The following is an 18,828-nucleotide window of genomic DNA, read 5'->3' on the forward strand; positions in this document are numbered from 1 at the left end:
CTTCGTTGGGTAATGCTTATTTATAGACGAAGCCATTTCATTTTTTTTGTTATTGTCAATTGACGGTGTTAAATTCACAGTGAGGTTTCAACGGGAAATATGACGTCCGGTTAAATCCGTAAACCGAAACGGACACGTGTAAGGTCAGGCGTCGGAAGTTGGATTACAGGGCCAAGTTGTATGGGTGTTCCTGCCATTATTATGGACGCAGTTGATAATTGGGTCTTAGGCTTGTCAAAAAAGCCATGAACATGGGAGTTCCTTTCTAGCCAAGCTGCTAGCAGTTGAATTAGGTCTGAAACATGGTCGAGAGATGGGGTTCGTATATAAACATTCTTTGTGGGTATGATTGTGCTCACAAGCCAAGAGGATGTGCAGACGTACTAAACAAGAGACGACGTCATCACGAGGATTTGTGCTATGTTAGCTTGGGATTGGAATGCTCGTTTGAAACACATCCCTAAAGACAAGAATCTAGTTGTTGATTTCTTACTTGTCAAGCTTCCCATAAGAGCTCTTCACGTCGTGTTTGGTGGCTTCCTCCTTCTGGTGTTGTGGTTGCGTTGTGTCGTAGTTTAATTACTTAGTTCTTATTTTACTTCATATATATATATATATAAAAAAAAACTACTCAAAATAATTTGTGAAGACAATATCTAAACTTATTATTTTTGTATTTTAGTTATGGAAAAAACTCATTCAAACATCTTAATAAGTACTACTATTAGCCATCATTTTAATTTATACAAAATAATTAGTGGTGATTAAGCACTTAGCCATCATTTTTAGATAGAAGCAATTTGAAGCGTGCCGAATGACATTGACCTTTTGGTTATACGGAATTGACTATGAACCAACGTGGTTTTGGGTGGCTAGAAAAGAATTTCAGTTGCTAATTAACGCCGTTATATTTAACGGCAACTTATAATTATATTTTCTCTATTTTTACATTATTCTTCAAAATAAATAATAATGGAGGTGGTCCTGGTTCTGGTTCTTTCCGCTATCAGAATCTTTTTGTCAAAAAATTTCATCCTTTTTTTAATCTTTTATCCGCTTTTTAAAACTATTTTTTTAATAAAATAAAAACCAATTTTTAATGTGCTAAATATAAGATACTCATACAGTGACCTTGTCTTGTTTGTCAGAAAATTCGGTAGAAGCGACAACTTTTGTCCATTGACGTATTTACCCTTCCTCACGTGACATTCCTTTAGTTTTTTTGGCTAAGAATTCTAATTTAAATTCCTTGATTAAATAAGTTTTTTGGTTAAGCCCTTGATTAAATAAAGTATAAACGAGTCGGAACCACCTTTTCTATCCATGCCCCACGTATTATTATTATTTTTAAAATATATATATACATATATATATATATATAACATAAATAAAACACTTTTAACGGCATGTTGGATACACAATAGATGCTCACTCTTGAGTAAGAGCTATGGGTAAAAATAGTTAAGTCAAGGTAGATTTTATGTGGCTTAAGTTTGACTTGCATTCTAAATTTTGCAGCTCAAGTTTTATAGGCCAAATTTTAAAGTATAATGTAACCAATTAGCATATTCATAAGCCTATTAACAGAAAATGACATTTTAAAGAAGTCAATAGACCAACAAGCTAAAAGGCGGCTGACGGAGTAATAAGCATTTCTACGCAATATTGATTTTTAAAAAATATATATTGAGTTTAAAACAATAATTATAGTAGTATTATATTTATATATGCCATTGATAATAATAATATTATTATTTGAGTATGTTGGACTATATATCACGCCAAATAATTTTTTTTCATAATCAGAGAATAATCTTTTTAGCTAATCAGGTTTTCTAAAAAGTTTGAATCTGATATTTTTAATAAACGTCAGGTCAGATCTTTGTATGTCCTATTTTCACCTCTAATAGAAGCAGCACAATATATCTTTGAGGAGAATTATATATCTACCAATTAAGAGTTGTGCTTATCTCCACATATTATTGAGCTTTTTATTTTCATCCCTTTTCTGTCTCTTAAAACTTTTGTGGAATATATTATTCATTTAATTGAAAACAAATTCAAAACACTTAGCTACTTTATTAATAATGTATAGATTTTTGCATGTAGATCGATCAGCTGCACTCAAGATATAAATAGTTTTGTTACTAATTAAGTCACTAACAATGTTGAAGGCGCGCTTGATGTCATTTATGACACACACATTAATTCAAGTTGTATATATATCAATCAATAGAAAGCTATTACTACATGTATGCCAATGATGCTGATAAATATTAAAATGGTAACATATTGTGTCACTTTTCATATGGAAAACTGAGTATTAACCTTTACTAGCTACTTGAATATATGCAGTTGTTTTGATAGAATGATCACCATGATATGTGGTTGATGGTTCTACCGTACTCATCATGAATTCCAAACTGCAATTCTAAGATAAAAAGTAACATCCTGAAAATATATTTAACTAGATAAAAATTGTGAACTTGAGCTATATATAGGTTGGCGACATTCTGCTTAACTAAATACGTAACTTAATTTTCCCAAACTATGCCTAGCTAGATGCCATCAGTTCTCCTTAACTAGATGCCTAATTTAACTTTCCCAATACATGCATACCTAGATGCCATCAGTTCCTATAATTTGCTACGTATTGCTCAACTTTTGAATAAGGGCTAGCACAGGGGTAGTAGTAGCTAGTGCCGTGCGACTTTTATCAACAAGACAACAACGTAAATCTTGCGAAACTAATAGATAATTGAGATGTTTAAGTATCGAATCAAGGGTTTGATGATTAATTGATAGCGTGTATGGAGAATAGTTTATTAAAAACGTTTATTAATTAATTTAGTGTGATTTAGAGTCTTGAGAAAATTAATTGTATAACTGTGGGCTGTAGGAATCCATTTGGTACACCTAAAAGAAAGTAGTGCCGACTTTTTCTCCTCTTCTAAAGCGCCTTTCCCTTTTTAAATTTGAAGTTGCAAAGGAAGTAGATTTCTATCTGATTCTGTTTCATTTTAAATTCCTATATCAAAATTAGCTCTTTTGAATTAAGGGGTTGTTCATAAATTCAGGATCAAACTCTTGATCTTATTAAATGGTGACCAAATAAAGTACTGCCGAACAGAAAAGTAGATTGTTTATAAAAAGCTATGGAGGCGTGTGACAAAGGAATCCTCCTCGTACTCATGGGATGTTTATTAGGTAATCTTGCTATTTAATGTAAAAGTTCTAATAGTCCATGCTAGACACTAGAGAAATTAATTTTCAATGGTAGACAACCCACATTCATGTTCTGGTTTAAATTAACTATATTCAAACAATAACTGTTGATTGTGGAAGAAAGCAAGTTAAGCTATAATTCAGCCTCTAATTCTAGCTATAGCTTATTGAGCTGTGTGTTTTGCTAACATTAATTAATTATACTTTTGTTTTGTCAAGATCTCCAAAGTTAACAAGAATCTATTTCCTTCCTAACATTGTTAAAGTACAGTTTATATATCTCTGACTAACAAATTAAAGATTCGTTTTTCCATGTTACTTTCAGGAAAAATGAAGGCTTCAAATATGCCTTTTCAGTTTGTCCTATAGTTCTACTACACATTAGCTTTCCTAATCTAATGCATGTTAATTTGGTTCATTTACAAACAAACAAAAAAGTAAAACTATAAACAAAAAATACTATTGTGAAATATGTTTTTACCTTAAAAAATAAACTAACCTAAACATAGGCTAAGAGATTTATGAATTTAATAACTATATAAAATAATTTGTACCCATGTATCCAGGGATTGTATGTGGAAACATGAATAAAAGGGGTGAAAAACCATGTTTTTTTTGTGCTTATTAGCAATACTTATGAGCTGTGAAGCGTTCTTGGAACACATTTTGTGAGAAGGGAATTTTTGTGCTAATTTCTTAGTTAAAGCGGGTGCGCTTCAAAACTTAAACTTCCTCCATGTCTAGGATCCCCTCCCTGGTATGGAGGCTTTGCTTTTGGCTGACTCTTGGGTACTGTGGTAGTTAGGTAGTAGAGGGTTTTGTGTTTTCACTATCACAAAAAAGGCCTTGGGTAGCGGTTATATTGTGAATTAGGTAGCGGTTCTAGGACCGGCGGATAACTCAATGCTGCTAAAGTTGGGTAGCGGTTTTGGAACTGCTGCGTAATAAAGAGTTGGATAGCGGTTCAGGAATCACTGCGTAATAAAGAGTTGGGTAACAGGTTCTGGAACCTCTGCTAAACTCCATTTGTTTTTTTTTTTTTCAAATCTCATTTGGCCAATTGTCCAGGACTAGTTTACATTACGCTAAATGATGTTAAAGATAATCTTATTAGCCCTACCATGATGTGGATGTTTCCGGCTCGAACATGATCGCTTCAGAAGGAGGAAACCTGTCTCAAACCAAAAAAATTGAACGTCAATGACCAAAAAATTAAACGTCATTCTTCCACGGTTTGCTTACGTTTCTTCCCCATTTGGCATGATTGTCGTTTAGTTTTTAATTTAATTAACTTGTTAGGCCGAGCTGAAAATTAATTAACTAGTCATTTTTAAAAGGAGATGTCTAAATTAAATGACCAATGAGAATCAACATCAGATATGGGGGCAACCACCACCTAATGTTTATAAGTTGTTGTATCTAGACGCGTGTGCGTAGTTCTGTTTGCTGTTTATTTTTCTGTGACAAAAAAATTACCAATGAGAAAATATAATTCATCGTTCAATCACATTAAAGATAAGTGAGTTATAAATTTTATATTTTATTTGTAAAAATTATATTGGTAAATTGAGTTGTGGGTTTAGTAACCCACATGAGTCGGACAACCTTTTTAAAAAAGAAAAACTCATGTGATCCAGTTTTCAAGGATAGAAGTCTTTTTTTTTTTTAAACTTCATATAGAAGTTAATACTATGTACTACCTCCGGTCTTATTTATAAGAAAAAAAAAAACTACCTCACACAATTTAAGAAAAGAAGTTAAAGTAGTTATATGTAAACTTGTTCTAAATTACTCTCTCATCCCCTCATCAACACTAAAAACTTGTTTTGTTTTGGCTCTCTTTGTATTAAGCATAAAAACACAAAATTAAGCATAGTTAATTTTATAGGGACAATTACACTATTTGAATACTCTTTTATTAAGATATATTTTTCTCTTTTGCCTCATTTTTATTCTAGCTAGGACGTCCCTGCACATATCTAATTATATTGTACTATATTTATATTTTAATCAAATTACAATACAGTGAGATGATAAAATATAATTAAACCGTCATATAAAATTTGCTCATAATTAATTTTAGTGGATAATTATTCAACTCTATATCTTAAATATCTCAAAAACACATTTTCATGGAGAAGGTCTCCAACATCCCCCAATGCAACCTACTTTCTTTTTTACATCAATTTTATTTTGAATATCCCAATATTTCCCTCCTTCCATCACTTTTAACAAAGTCAAAAACACTTTCAAAAAAAAAAAGTCAAAAACATTGCACATTTTGTTTTGAATACTTTAGTCATCCCATTTTATTAACTATAACTTTAAATTAGGGTTGTTCATCGAACGATTATAGTTAATTTTGGGCCAACATCGCCAATTTTGTCAGTTGAAAAATATCAAATCACCATACTTGTCACTATCCGTTCACCGGTGACGGATGGTTCGGGTTTAGTTTTGTCGGACGACGATTTTGTCAGGTCAGTTAGCATATAACTTTTTTTGAACTTAGTTAGCATATAACTGAGAGTGAAAATATGAGAGAAAAAATCAATGCAGTTGACTAACAACATTAAAACTTTCATCCTTTAAATAATTTTGCATCGACTATATTAGTGTACCCAATTCCTTTTTTTTTTGAAGTGTACCCAATTCAATATTCAAGGCCCTATAAGTACTCACCCGTCCGATTAGTTCTCGTGATATGTTTAGATTATAAAATCTCTATATGGAACGCACGTATACTCTCTAAATTATAAACATCTTATAAAAATGTATACACGACATGAAGGTTAAACGTGTGGCGATTAGTCAATTGTCTAAAAAGAAAGATAAATTTAATCAAGGCCAGTCATAAAGACAGAGACCTTACTACTAATTCTGATCCCACTCATTGTCAATTTTCATCACATTGCAGCCCCACGCTGAAATAGAATTAGATGTTAAAGGGTTATACAATTAAAAACACAAATCAATCACATAAGGCGTTGAAATTTTCTAAAAAAGCAGCAGTATTGGATTTTGGATCCCACAAATCATGTTCTTATAATAATTCAATCACAAACAATCAAAATTGTGAGTTCATATCGCACAACTGAATTGGATTGATTGTCAGAATAATCATGATTTTGTTGGAAGAGTATCATATATATATTTCCAAATTCGAACAACAACCAAACAAATATAAGTTGCTTCTTCATGAAGTTTTTAATATAGTATATATAAATGCTGCATATGTATATTTAATTTGGTGCAAGATTGACCTTTGCAAGCTGCTAGCTATCATTAAGTTACAGCCTAGCTTTGGCTTTATGGTTTTTTTTTTTGTTACAGGCTTTATAGTTTGTTTAATTTAAGCTTAAGCTATGTATATTATATTAATTATTATATAATACTTGTTCTTTTTTTTTTGAAAGAATATAATACTTGTTCATAAATGAATGTTACACGCATTTGGTTTGATGAAAAAAATGATAAAAACATGTTTTCAGAGATACGGGTTATCACAAGAAAAGGACTAAACATTCAGAAAGGTGTTATGGGTTCATTCGGATGGTTCCATGAAATTGAGCATTACAAAAAATCCAATTAATTTGGGCCTACACAATCTCCACGAGGGGAAATTTACTCTACACATGGCCTGTATGATGCTGAAAGGATCATCAAAGCGAAGCAAAAGTTGATTTGGAGAATGTTAACTTCTCTTTTGGGAGAAATCTACTCATATATATGATTAATTGATTTCTCTGGACCACCACACCAATGTTGTTGCCGACCTAGCTAGCTACATGCACATACACCAAATAAAGGTGTCAAAAAGATTGTCACAACAGCAATGTTGGGACCTTGTTTTGCTATTGTTGCATATATACCCTTGATTTTGCATATTAACTGTGAATAAATGATATATATATATATCAAGAAAAGCAAAACACATGGGGACAATTGATTCATTCCCTTTCTTTTCAATGTTGGTTTCTTTAACTTTGAGAGATAGAAAGTGCATTGCAAAAGTTGATGTTGTTGTATCAATTGATTCATTCCATTTCTTTTCAATGTTGATACCATATTTTTTAAACATCTAGAATAGTATTTCTATAAAAAGAATTTTATTTTTATAAAAGAAAAAATATATCCAAACTATCAAATCGACACATTTTTCTTTTTGTAATTTTATTTGGTTCAAGTATCTGTCTTTGAGAATCTGTGACTACCTTTTAATTTACAAAACAATGAGAAAATGTATGCCGGTTTTTTTTCGTTAAATTGTTTTCGCAATTCTGATCTAGGGGTGTGGTGAAGGGAAAAAATAGCGTTTTCATAATATTAATAGAAATATTAAATATTTTCAAAAATCAATCATAATCTTAATTTTCTCAGAATGATTGTATATCATGATTTTTATAAAGGCTTATAAAACTCGAGTTATAAGATCTAAGAAATATTGAACTAAATGCACAAAAAATGCATGAATAAAAGTTTTGATTGAGAGTTTTAGTTAGTTCTCTATAATTCAAATACATATTAGGAAATTGTAATAGAAGTTCTTTTCATAAATTCCTTAGAGTCGGCATAAAAAGAAGAAGAAAAACAATATCCTATTTACCACAAAACTCATGATTTTTTCTACTAATTTTCCATCTATATAATTCAAGGAAAGTCAACATCAGACTAATATTATGTTGTGTGCTAATTGCTAAACATTTTCTTTTGGTCCATATATAGTGTGTTTTTTTTAGGGGATATATAGTGTGCTAAACAAATGAAAACATATAAGATTAATGAGCAGTTCAGCCTTAAACTTACTTGCATGGGCTAAAACCATGACTTGGGCCGTGTAAACAAAGTTACTTGAACTTCAACGGTAGTGTATGTCACAACAACCCGTTAAGGGGCTTGACAAAAAAAAACCATTAAGGGTTTGAGTAGAAAATAAGTTATTGACAAAAAAAGAGTGGAAAATAAGGGACATATGGAGTTTCTAAATCTCTTTGTAATAGAACCCCAATTTTGTGTATGAATTGGTAATTGAGTAAACAGCCATTCTGGTCCTTGAATGTGTTCACTTATGACGGAGTGGTCCTCAGACTTTAGAAATGGGCTTTTTTCATCCCTGAATGTGTTGCCGTCGGTCAAGTTAGTCCTTGGTTCAGTTTTCCGTTAGTCCTTGAGACGGAAAAGGCCAAATGTCACGTTTTTGCCACATTAGCTTGGCACATCATCAATGACTCACATCTTATTATGTCAATTTAGTCCCTCAGAAAATTAAAAAATAAAAACTCTGAATTTATTAATTCAAATGACAAAAAATCACTCAATCATCATCTTCAACCTCATTTTCATCTTCATCCTCAATCTCACCTTTTCTTTCTATCATTTCCAAAAAATAAAACACAAAATCCTCAAATCTTCATCCTCCATGGAAATAAACTACAAACGAGATCAGCAAAATTAAAAACAAACAAAAAAAAACAAAAAAAATTGTATCCAAAAATTGTAACCAACATACCCTAATTCTCATTTACATTACAAAATTTCCCCCAATTTTCCTCAATCTCTGAATCAATCTGTTACTTTCCCCAGCGAGGGTGTTTCTCAGCTTGCAATTGGTCAAGTTCCAAACCTTGACGGTTCGGTCCCAGGAAGCAGAAATTGGCCATCAGATGAGAGGACGACGTCCTGACCAAAGTGGGAATGTCCGGTGAGGCGGCGGCGGAGGACACCGTCGCGTTTGGGCTGATGGATTTCGCCATTGGAGGAGAGAAAGGGAGAGAAATTAGGGTTTTGTTTAGGGAAGAAAAGGGGAAGTGGTGATAGAGAAGAAGAGGGAGAGAGTGAGGGTTTTGAACCTGTGGTGGCTCTGGCCTTGACACGATCGAGCATCCGCTTGCTGCTCTCCTTGGAGTACACCTAGAGGATCTCGATGCCGTCGGTATCAGCAGCGGTGGAGCCACCAGCGGCAGCAAAGGCCTCATCCTCGATCTGGCGAGCAGCGGCGGAGGCCTCGTCAGCAAAAAAATTGTTCGCTCGTTTCATCTCGTCTACATCGATCCAAGCTCTCTCAATCTCGTTCTGGCTCTCTGGGGATTTGATTTGGAGATTTGATTAAGTTGGGTGACATGGAGATGCAATTAATCTCTTGAGAGATTGAAGGTTGTGAGGGCGGTGGGATGGATTTGGAGAGATTTGTGGTAGTTGTGAGTGATGTTTGGAAGAAGAGAGCGTTTGGTGTGTGAGATTCTGCAACTTTCATCTATGCAGGAAGACAGAGGTTGATAGGATGAGAGGGGACGAAGATGAGCGATGAATAAGGGAGAGTTTTTGTTTTTCAGTTCAGAAATTAAGGATTAAAAATAATTAGAAATTAGATGTGATATTGAAATGTAACAGAATAAGGGGAAAAAAATTACAAATCAGCTTAAATTGGTTGATCTTGGATTCATTCATTGGTTACTGGAATGAAACAAAGAACAAACTAGTGTCAAGATGAATTTTTTTAAGTGAAAATTTGAATTAATAAATTCAGAGTTTTTTTTTTTTATTTTTTGAGGGGACTAAATTGAAATAATAATAAGATGTGTGTAATTGATGACGTGTCAAGCCATGTGGCAAAAATGGTGACATTTGACATTTTCCGTCTCAGGGACTAACGGAAAACTGAACCAAGGACTAACTTGATCGACGGCAACACATTCAGGGATGAAAAAAGCTCATTTCCAAAGTCTGAGGACCACTCCGTCATAAGTGAACACATTCAAGGACCAGAATGGCTGTTTACTCGTAGTTATACAGTGGAATGTTTAAGATGAGATTTAAGATGCTTGCGATGAGACTTGAGAAAATTTCATAGGGAAATCGAAACATGAGACTTAAGATGCTTGTGTATCTTTGCAACATTCTCAATTTATATTTGTCAATGTTCTTTATTAAGAGGAAGAAGTTCTAATTATAGACCATAATTACATGCATACAAATGAGGGTGGCCAATCAATCAATGTTTAAGCTCATAAAAGAGGTATAAGAAAGGGACTTCGGTGTTAGTGAACAGGGATATGGTGAAAATAGATCCATTTTTTTCGAGACCCATTTCACCAATAGCGGCGTCTTCAAATCCGTCGCAAAATAGCACCACCTGTAATCCATTACAAATTAGCGACGGATGAAGTCCGTCACAAAATAGTTACGTTTTTAATCCGTCACAAAATTGCACTACCTGTAATCCGTCACAAAATAGCGACGGCTGTCCTCCGTCACAAGTGCTGTTAGTGGCTCCAGCCTGCTGCTGAAATTCACTATGACCTTGTAAGTTGTCAGTCGCCGAATGAGTTTATCAATTTGAATTGACACACTTTTTCATCAACTCGTGGCAATTAACTCAGATTTATATATGTAAGATATTAGCAGTGATGATGGAGAGTATCATATATAGTAGTGATGAACATAGATAAGAGTTTAAGTAAAGAAAAAGTGATTATCCTTCCTTACTCTTTCCTACCAAAACTCACATCAAAATAAAATTTACATTCATATCTTCATTTCTTCAATCAATAGAAGTTTGAGTGAGTTTTATTCCTATCATAGTCACGAGTTAGAACATCATTTCAGAATTATAAGTCACTTATATAGGTACTTACAGATCACTCACCAACACAACTCTTACATTAACAGCGGAAATTGAACACACTAATTTCTAATGAGAAGTAATCCGTTCTTACCAACTATGCTAACATATATCGACAAATTATTTTTTCATTAAGATGAAACTAATAAAATACTTATTTTATTGCATTTTTTTTATCAAGTTATCTCGATAGACAATGAACTAAAATAATTAGAAATTGATTTTAATGTCCTTCATTTTTTTATTTTTTCACCACTGCACTTATTTGTCCATCGTCACTCGTCAATCTCTCACTCCTTCTACATCACCTTTCTCTCTTCCTCAACCCCAATCAAAACCCTAGATTCTGATTCCACCATTCTCACTCTAATCCACTTCACCCAAACTTGCAATCTGCATCCCCATCTCGCAATCAAGGTATATTTCAAATCACTGTATTCATTTATTCAGTCATTTATGGTACTATATAGTTACTTGTTCAATCATTGATTCGGTTACTTCTCACTAGCTTTTATCCGAATAAGCTTTAAAGATCTGTAATTTCTCCATTCTATAATCGCATGCATGTGATGTTTCTTTTTCTGGAATCTAAATTATCATCCTTTGTTGTTTGTTTTTTTAGAAACCCCTTTTCCCATTATGGCTGAGGTTGATCAGAACACAGGTGAATTCGAGGCGGAGCAAGTAATTGAGAACTCAGAGCTGCCGGAGGAACAACACGAAGGGCGTGTCGAGGTTGAGCAGCAACAGGTTGAACGGCCTATTGCTGCTGCTGAGAAGAAATGGCCGGGGTGGCCCGGGGAGAGTGTGTTCCGAATGCTAGTTCCGGCGCACAAGGTTGGGGGTATAATTGGACGCAAAGGAGAATTTATTAAGAAAATTGTGGAGGAGACGCGAGCTCGCGTTAAAATTCTTGATGGTCCTCCGGGAACTCCAGAAAGGGCTGTGAGTGTCTTATCATTCTCTTCTCATAATTTTTTCACTGATTGAGTTTGCCATTGATTGTAGTAGTAGAATAATGTTCATGATATCTGATTTTTTTTTTTAATTTCCTATTGATCCCAGTGTTGTCAATCCCCACAAAAATGCTATTGCGGTGTAGCAGATAGCAAGATAGGCGCTATGCTGATTTATTGTATAGTTTATATAATATGACTATATACATATAAATGGTAAAAAAATACTCAAAATTTATGGCAGTGATAATCAACATTAAAAAGTCATAGGTGTCTTAAACAAAACATATTAGTACACCAAGAGGTTTACGTCTCTATTTCCTAAACTAAACTGCATAAAAACATAAAAGTTCTATATCTCTTCCTCCTCATCCTCCTCTAACTAGACCATTTTCAGTATGTTTCCAAAGCAAAAACCCTGTAATACCTCTCCAAAGTACCCTAACATGACCTTTCTGTGGGTGGTTTTGGGGTTTTATCAATTCAACCAAGTAGCAGCCAAATAGAACCACGATGACTGCTATTTCATTCGCTTGAGCGGCCGCAACAGCCGCTACACTGAATCACACTGCTCTACAACAACTAGCACTATGCACTGCTATGGGGCTATAGCACCGCTATTGGCAACCCTGATTGATCCTAGACATTACTTGCAATTATGGAATTGATTTGTATCTTATATCCCTTTGTTACTATTACTAGATATGTACATGATATACTATCGTGACTCTATGAACTGATGTGGCTTTTCTAAGAAAAAGAACTACTGTGATGAATATTTATACATTCTTGGTCCATTTTCCTATTTATTCTGTTGTCAAACTAATAAATATTTAGATTAGAAAATATTGGGGGAGGGTCAAAGCTCCTTTTCACATATTGGAGGCTTAATTCTCTTTGAAAAACAATTAATGTTTCAGATATCACTCTAAGCTCTAAAGTAAATCGTAGTGGTACTAACTATTTTGAGTGGTCGTGTGTCTTTTTGTCAAAGATTAACAATTAATGTTTCAAATATTCAGATTAGAAAATATTGGGGGAGAGTCAAAGCTCTCCTCTTGTTGCAGCCAGAAATTTAAATTAAAGTATTATAGCAATAAAACAATATGGATTATTTATGAAATAAACTCTACCTTACTCTGTGATACAATGAAAAAATGAACTAAGATTAAGAAGATGAAGCAAATTCAAAAAAGCACAATGGTGGCAAGAATCCATAAAATATGAATTTAATTCTAACAGAAAATGAATCTTGCAGGTTCAATGTTCCAATTTTAAAGGCAACGACTCAATCATCAATTTGATCCCAATATTGAAGAACCAAAGTTCCGGATGCAGGGATCATCATTGAGCATTGCAAAGTTCTGAAAAGTTTATTATCATGTAGACATTTTGTACCAAAGTACCACGAAGCTCTGCATTCCAGCTGGTAAATTCAAAACCTGGATGGTTGATGTCTTGCCGCAGATTCCAAGCAATGAAAAAAAAGCTTATAACCAGCTCTAATACAATACTGAAACCATTAAATTTCAAATCTGAAGACTTTTGTTTGTCATACGTATTATTAAAAGAAAAAAAGAATTAAAAAACTACCCAAGCTTATCAATCAATTTTCTTTTTAACACATGGAGTTTCTTTTTGTGTTAACCATTGGTAGTTCTTCAATATAAATTATTGGCAATACTGTTGATATAATTAACTAGAATTCACTAATTTGAACCAAGACTCAATCATTGAAGAATTAAAAGACACTTCCATGTTGACGCCCCTTAAATGTGACATGCATCTTACATCTTGTGTGTCACATATCAGAATGATTAAGTTCTGGTACTGGAGTTCCATTTTGCCAAGATGTTGTTTTGGTAAATTCTTAAATCTTAACCTATTTAAACTGTTTGGATATAAGTAGGAAGTAGTGTTTCTCGTGGTATATGGAATACTTGCAGTTATTAATAATATCTATATTGTTAAGAGAGCTGGGAAAAGAAATGTAAGGTGACATACTTATGGTCATTTCTCAGGTAAGAATAAAGGTAGACGGCTGAGAAAAGATATGTAAGGTGTGGAACGATTGTCACATATGTGCAGAGAAAGGGAAAAAGGAGGGGGATCTTGATTGGATGAAGAGTTAAGGAACGCAGTCTCTAGATTATACTAAATTTCTTCAGGTTTCGTTTGTTCTTTATAGAAGATACTCACTTAGACATCATCTAAATCATATTCCATTTATGTATCTGGATTCTGGAAACCAAAATTTTGCACTAATATAATCCCCAGTTGCTCATAGTGAAACAATGAACAATGTGCTGCTATAATTGGCACTTAATTTTCAGAGACTGCTATCAGAATAGTTTGTTAATGTAGGTTAATTAGGTGCAAGACTTGTGTTAATGTCTTAAATATATTGAGCAATAAGACTGTTGAACCGGTGGTGAAGGATTTCTTCTTGCATCTTTGCTGCCAGGTGAGGATATCATAAAGATTAATTAGGGTAGAAAATACCACAGAAAGAGGATTGGTTGTTTTGCTGAATCCTTTAAATTATTACATTTTATACATATTAATCAAATTGCTTGCTTGTATGCTTTCTTGCTGAGCCTGATATTGTTGGTGGTGCTTTGTAATCAGTGTTTGTTTGGTACTCTATACAAAAGGTATTCTTGTTACACATAGACGTTCCCCACCTTGGAGAGGATGTTAAGTTCAATGATGGGCTGATAATGTTATTTCATATTTGTTCATTTTGATCAGGTAATGGTATCAGCTAAAGAGGAGCCCGACTCTTCTCTCCCTCCTGCTATAGATGGCTTATTGAGGGTTCATAAACGGGTAATTGATGGTTTGGAGAATGATTCTACCCATGCTTCTTCAGGTGTTGTCGCGAAGGTTTCTACAAAGCTACTAGTGCCAGCCTCACAAGCAGGAAGTTTAATTGGGAAACAAGGAGGAACTGTAAAATCTATCCAAGAAGCGTCAAATTGTATAGTTAGAGTTCTTGGAGCAGGTTCATGCTAATATTCCGTATAAAAATATATTCTCTGGTTGCTGCATTAATATCTTTTTTCATTTTTTCATTTTTAGAATTCTGTAATTATGTGGGCCTCGTTGCTTTTTGTTGTTGCAAACTTTACTTCCTTGGTTTTGGTCAGAGGTAACTTTGAGCCTCATCCACTGGGTACCAGAGCTGTCATAGAAATTGTCTGAATGTGCTTTTAAGGCCATTCACTGTGATGAGGCCTGGTTCCTGACCCTCCACAAATTATATGACCGTTGTCTTGGCTCTTTCTTGTCATTACAAGTATATCTTAAAATTCTTGCTACTGTTCAGTTTAACTTTTGCTTTTATTGATATCATGAAAACTGTCAGATATGTATCACCAACTCTGAACAGTAACACTTAAATGACTTGCTGAAAAAAATATTCATTTATTAATTCACTTGTCTGGAAAATAATCATGATCTCATTTTTTACATTCTATTTACTTTTGAACTTTGGCTTTCTGGAATCTTCCTTTTCTGTTGAATATTATTTCTGGGATACAATTTCAGGGAGAATGAATGAATGATGGACAAAATTACAGCTATTAATTCTCGTGTTCTGATTTATGCTTTTAAATAAAGTATTTCTTGACATTTGAAGCTTGTTTCCAATGTTTGCATTTGGGTCCTTGCGTGGGATGTTTGACATTCTGTGGCTTCTAAGCATCTTCTTTCTTGTCTGCAGAAGACCTGCCTAGTTTTGCTCTTCAAGATGATAGGGTGGTTGAAGTACTTGGGGATCCCACTGGAGTGCATAAGGCAGTAGAACTAATTGTATCTCACTTAAGGAAGTTTTTAGTTGATCGCGGTGTAATTCCAATTTTTGAAATGAATGTAAGTGTGTGATTTAGTCTTACGCTTAATGAAGAACATATCTTACACTTGCTGATAAATGCAACTAAATTGTTCTTTCTCCAGATGCAAACGGCTAATTCCCATCATGTGGAGCACATGCCTCCCCACCAATCATGGGGCCCTCCTCAGGGTCTTCCACCAAATGCTGGTGGAGGTCCTGGTTTTGGACCTCCCCCTCCTCAATACATGCCGCCTCCGCGACAGCATGATAATTACTATCCACCAGCTGAAATGCCTCCTCCTGTGGACAGACAGCCTCATTATGGTATATCTGCCTATGGAAGAGATGCTTCAGTCGGTGTTCATGCATCTTCAAATACCCAGTCTGCACCTTCCATAGTCACACAGGTACTTGTTCTTCGAACCCATTAGCAATACCTTGTATTGAAAGATATCTTGGAACCATATTTTTATAAAATTTGCATTTTGTGGATGTTTTTGAATTCGCTGTCTCTGTAGGTGTGTTTCTGTGGTTTGATGAGGGGACTTGTTGACTGCAGACCTGCAGTTTTATAATTTTGTGCTATAGCTATGGTAAACCTAGTGGTAAAGTTTCCATGTAAATTGACAGGCGTTGCTTTCCAGTTTAGGACTGGGTTTTTTTAAGCTTTTTTCCCTTAAAAAATCACTTAAAAGTCCTTAGAATATTTGCTTAAGCATTTGCAGTTTATTTATTTTTGGTTATTCTAAGAAGTTACTTTGAGTACCTTCTGAAATAAGTTATAATATTACTACTTTTTGAAAATAAAGTGTTTTAGCCATTGTAACCAGATAATAAATAATTTCTGCTTACATACAATTTGTAGAAGTAAGTAATTTGTTTGCTCAACTTAAAATTTGTTTTTAAGCTGGGAGCCCCTTGATGATGTTAGTGCACACAAATACATGGATGCTCACCTTAAATATTTGAAGCTAAACAAAGCCTGTGGAATACCGTGTGAATGCCAGCTTCTGTTGTTGAGATTGAACTTGGCTGGTGTAATGTAATGGCTGATTAGTAGTTTAAGCTTGGCTTCAAAACGGAACTATAGATGTAGCTATGCAGTGTTCGGCTTTGTATCGATAGTTGGGATATAGGAGAGCATGCAAGTTCTTGCTCTTAATAAAAGTGCGTTGTTATTTTTTGCAGATCACACAACAAATGCAAATTCCTCTGTCTTATGCTGATGCTGTTATTGGAACTGCTGGAGCAAGTATAAGCTATATCAGAAGAGCTAGTGGGGCTACTGTTGCCATACAAGAAACAAGAGGTGTTCCTGGGGAGATGACAGTTGAAATCAGTGGAACTGCTGCTCAAGTCCAAACAGCGCAGCAACTGATACAGGTAATTCTGATCTCACTCTGTCTTTTAATTAATTTAAGAAGTTTTCGATCCCTAAAATCCTGCATGTATTATAACTTGTTTTTATTGCTGTAGTTAGATTATTTCTCTTTTATAATATTTCATTTCGTTTTCATGCATTATCTTTCTTTTCTCAGTTTGTTCCTTAAGATAGGCTGAGGATTTTCTGCGCTCGACACTAATCTTGCCACATTTATGTTAATGTTCGAATTTAACATGATTAGTTTGCATGATAACTGAGCAACATAATTATGCATCTGTGGTGCAGAATTTTATGGCTGAAGCTGCGCAAGCACAACCAGCACAAGCACAGCCTCAAACAGTTGGGCCTCCTGACCAAGGATACAATTCTTACCCTGCTCATGGTTCTGTCTATACGTCTCCACCTTCCAATCCAGGACATGCTGGAGGCTATGGCTCAGCTTATGGTGCAAACTATGGGTACTAAACTGGGCAGTGCAACTAAAGTCATCATTGTTGAAATGTAGAATCCTGGGAACTTATTTCATGTAACAATTTAACAATTATTAGGACATTGTGTTTCATGTTTTGTTTCTAAATATATAAAAATTGTGATTTTTATTTGATATTAGTTTTCTGTTTGTATTGGTAAATCTTCGGACAGGTTTAAACAAACTATTTGTGGCCTTCTAATGTTTGATTCACTTGTTCTGAGATTCTTTCTAGTTGGTCCTCCTATGTCTTTCTGCTTATGCTAGTTAAACACTGGCAAAAGCCAACGAACTTGTTGAATTGAGAGTGTCGAGAGGATCTTGTCACATGAATTCATAAATGGTTTTTTTGTTGGAATTCCGCAAGCTTTAGTAAAAGTCGTAGAATAAATACTCAAACACGCGTGTATTATAGGGAGCTTATGAAAGTACTCAAAAACATGTGAACAGAATTGAAAAAAAAAGAAAAAAAAATGTGAACAACTTTTGTTTTAAACATTGATTATACAACGTCTCCCCGGAGTTTCAAAACAGTTTGCAAACACACTAATGACTCTAATTGAGCTATTAGTTAGAAATCATATTTGGTAGTTTTTCAATGGTGGAAGATAAAAGTTCTCCACAGCAAATCAGTTTTTTAAAATGTAGACCGATGATTTGTGAAATGAGTGAAATGCAGAGATATATGAAAAAAAAATTGTAAAAATGAAATGCGAGAAAAAGTGAGGTGTGAATAAATCATTACTCATTTCAGAACCAAATAGAGATGATGTATAAAGTACCAAAAAGGAATCAAATTCAAATATAAACAAAACAACGTTAACGAACTCGTAACAGCCCGATTCACGTGCTGGAATCACGCGTTATTGGTTGAGTCTTTGGTTGAACTAGTGAGTCACTGGTTGAATCGCTTGACTCGGTTAACATTATTAACCAGTTTATACTTAAATTTAAAACTATTATCACTACAACCAGTAAACAAGAATACATTGAAATTTTTCAAGAAAATAATTATTATTAAAATAAGAATACAAGTGTTAGTTTACTATGAAAAGAATAATTTCTAAAACAAAAGTGTCATAGAAGTTAAATGAAGAATTCTTCTAATATTTTATTGTTTGTATTGAATTTACAAAATATAGCTTGGCTTGGTGGTTAATTCTTCGCCTCATTTCCTACTTGTTCAAGGTCTGATTCACACCTGTTGCAATAGGTCTTGCCCAGTAGATTTAATATAATATAATAGATTATACATCGCCTCCCAAAATTCCAAATCAGTTTTCAGCAAACTATAACAGCATGTAGGGAATTAGGAGGCCATATTCCTGGAATTTGTAG

General features: G+C 34.1%; 1 protein-coding gene across 3 annotated transcripts; it reads left to right on the top strand.

Moving 5' to 3' along the window:
- The first annotated feature begins 11,100 nt into the window (after nucleotides 1–11,100).
- On the top strand, nucleotides 11,101–17,703 carry LOC130731298 (flowering locus K homology domain). 3 transcript variants are annotated; one of them, XM_057583540.1, is made up of 8 exons: nucleotides 11,653–11,791; nucleotides 13,061–13,231; nucleotides 13,824–13,970; nucleotides 14,554–14,806; nucleotides 15,527–15,675; nucleotides 15,760–16,044; nucleotides 16,826–17,020; nucleotides 17,307–17,703. In XM_057583540.1, exons 4-8 carry the CDS (start codon nucleotides 14,557–14,559, stop codon nucleotides 17,484–17,486), a joined length of 1,059 nt encoding a protein of 352 aa, XP_057439523.1. In that variant the 5' UTR covers nucleotides 11,653–11,791; nucleotides 13,061–13,231; nucleotides 13,824–13,970; nucleotides 14,554–14,556; the 3' UTR covers nucleotides 17,487–17,703. The 3 variants fall into 3 exon arrangements, with proteins under 3 accessions (XP_057439521.1, XP_057439523.1, XP_057439522.1); XM_057583538.1 differs by lacking the exons at nucleotides 13,061–13,231; nucleotides 13,824–13,970 and adding an exon at nucleotides 11,101–11,263 and having other exon boundaries at nucleotides 11,469–11,791; XM_057583539.1 differs by lacking the exon at nucleotides 13,824–13,970.
- Nucleotides 17,704–18,828: the final 1,125 nt, after the last annotated feature.

Source organism: Lotus japonicus, chromosome 1 (genome assembly GCF_012489685.1).
Source record: "Lotus japonicus ecotype B-129 chromosome 1, LjGifu_v1.2".
Lineage (NCBI taxonomy): Eukaryota > Viridiplantae > Streptophyta > Magnoliopsida > Fabales > Fabaceae > Lotus > Lotus japonicus.

Excerpts from the sequence above, each read along its gene's own strand:
- LOC130731298 (XM_057583538.1), top strand. The coding sequence starts at position 11,486 with ATGGCTGAGGTTGATCAGAACACAGGTGAATTCGAGGCGGAGCAAGTA. Across the intron at positions 11,792-14,553 it reads CGGGAACTCCAGAAAGGGCT|GTAATGGTATCAGCTAAAGA; the intron begins GTGAGTGTCTTA and ends CATTTTGATCAG. Across the intron at positions 15,676-15,759 it reads TTCCAATTTTTGAAATGAAT|ATGCAAACGGCTAATTCCCA; the intron begins GTAAGTGTGTGA and ends TTCTTTCTCCAG.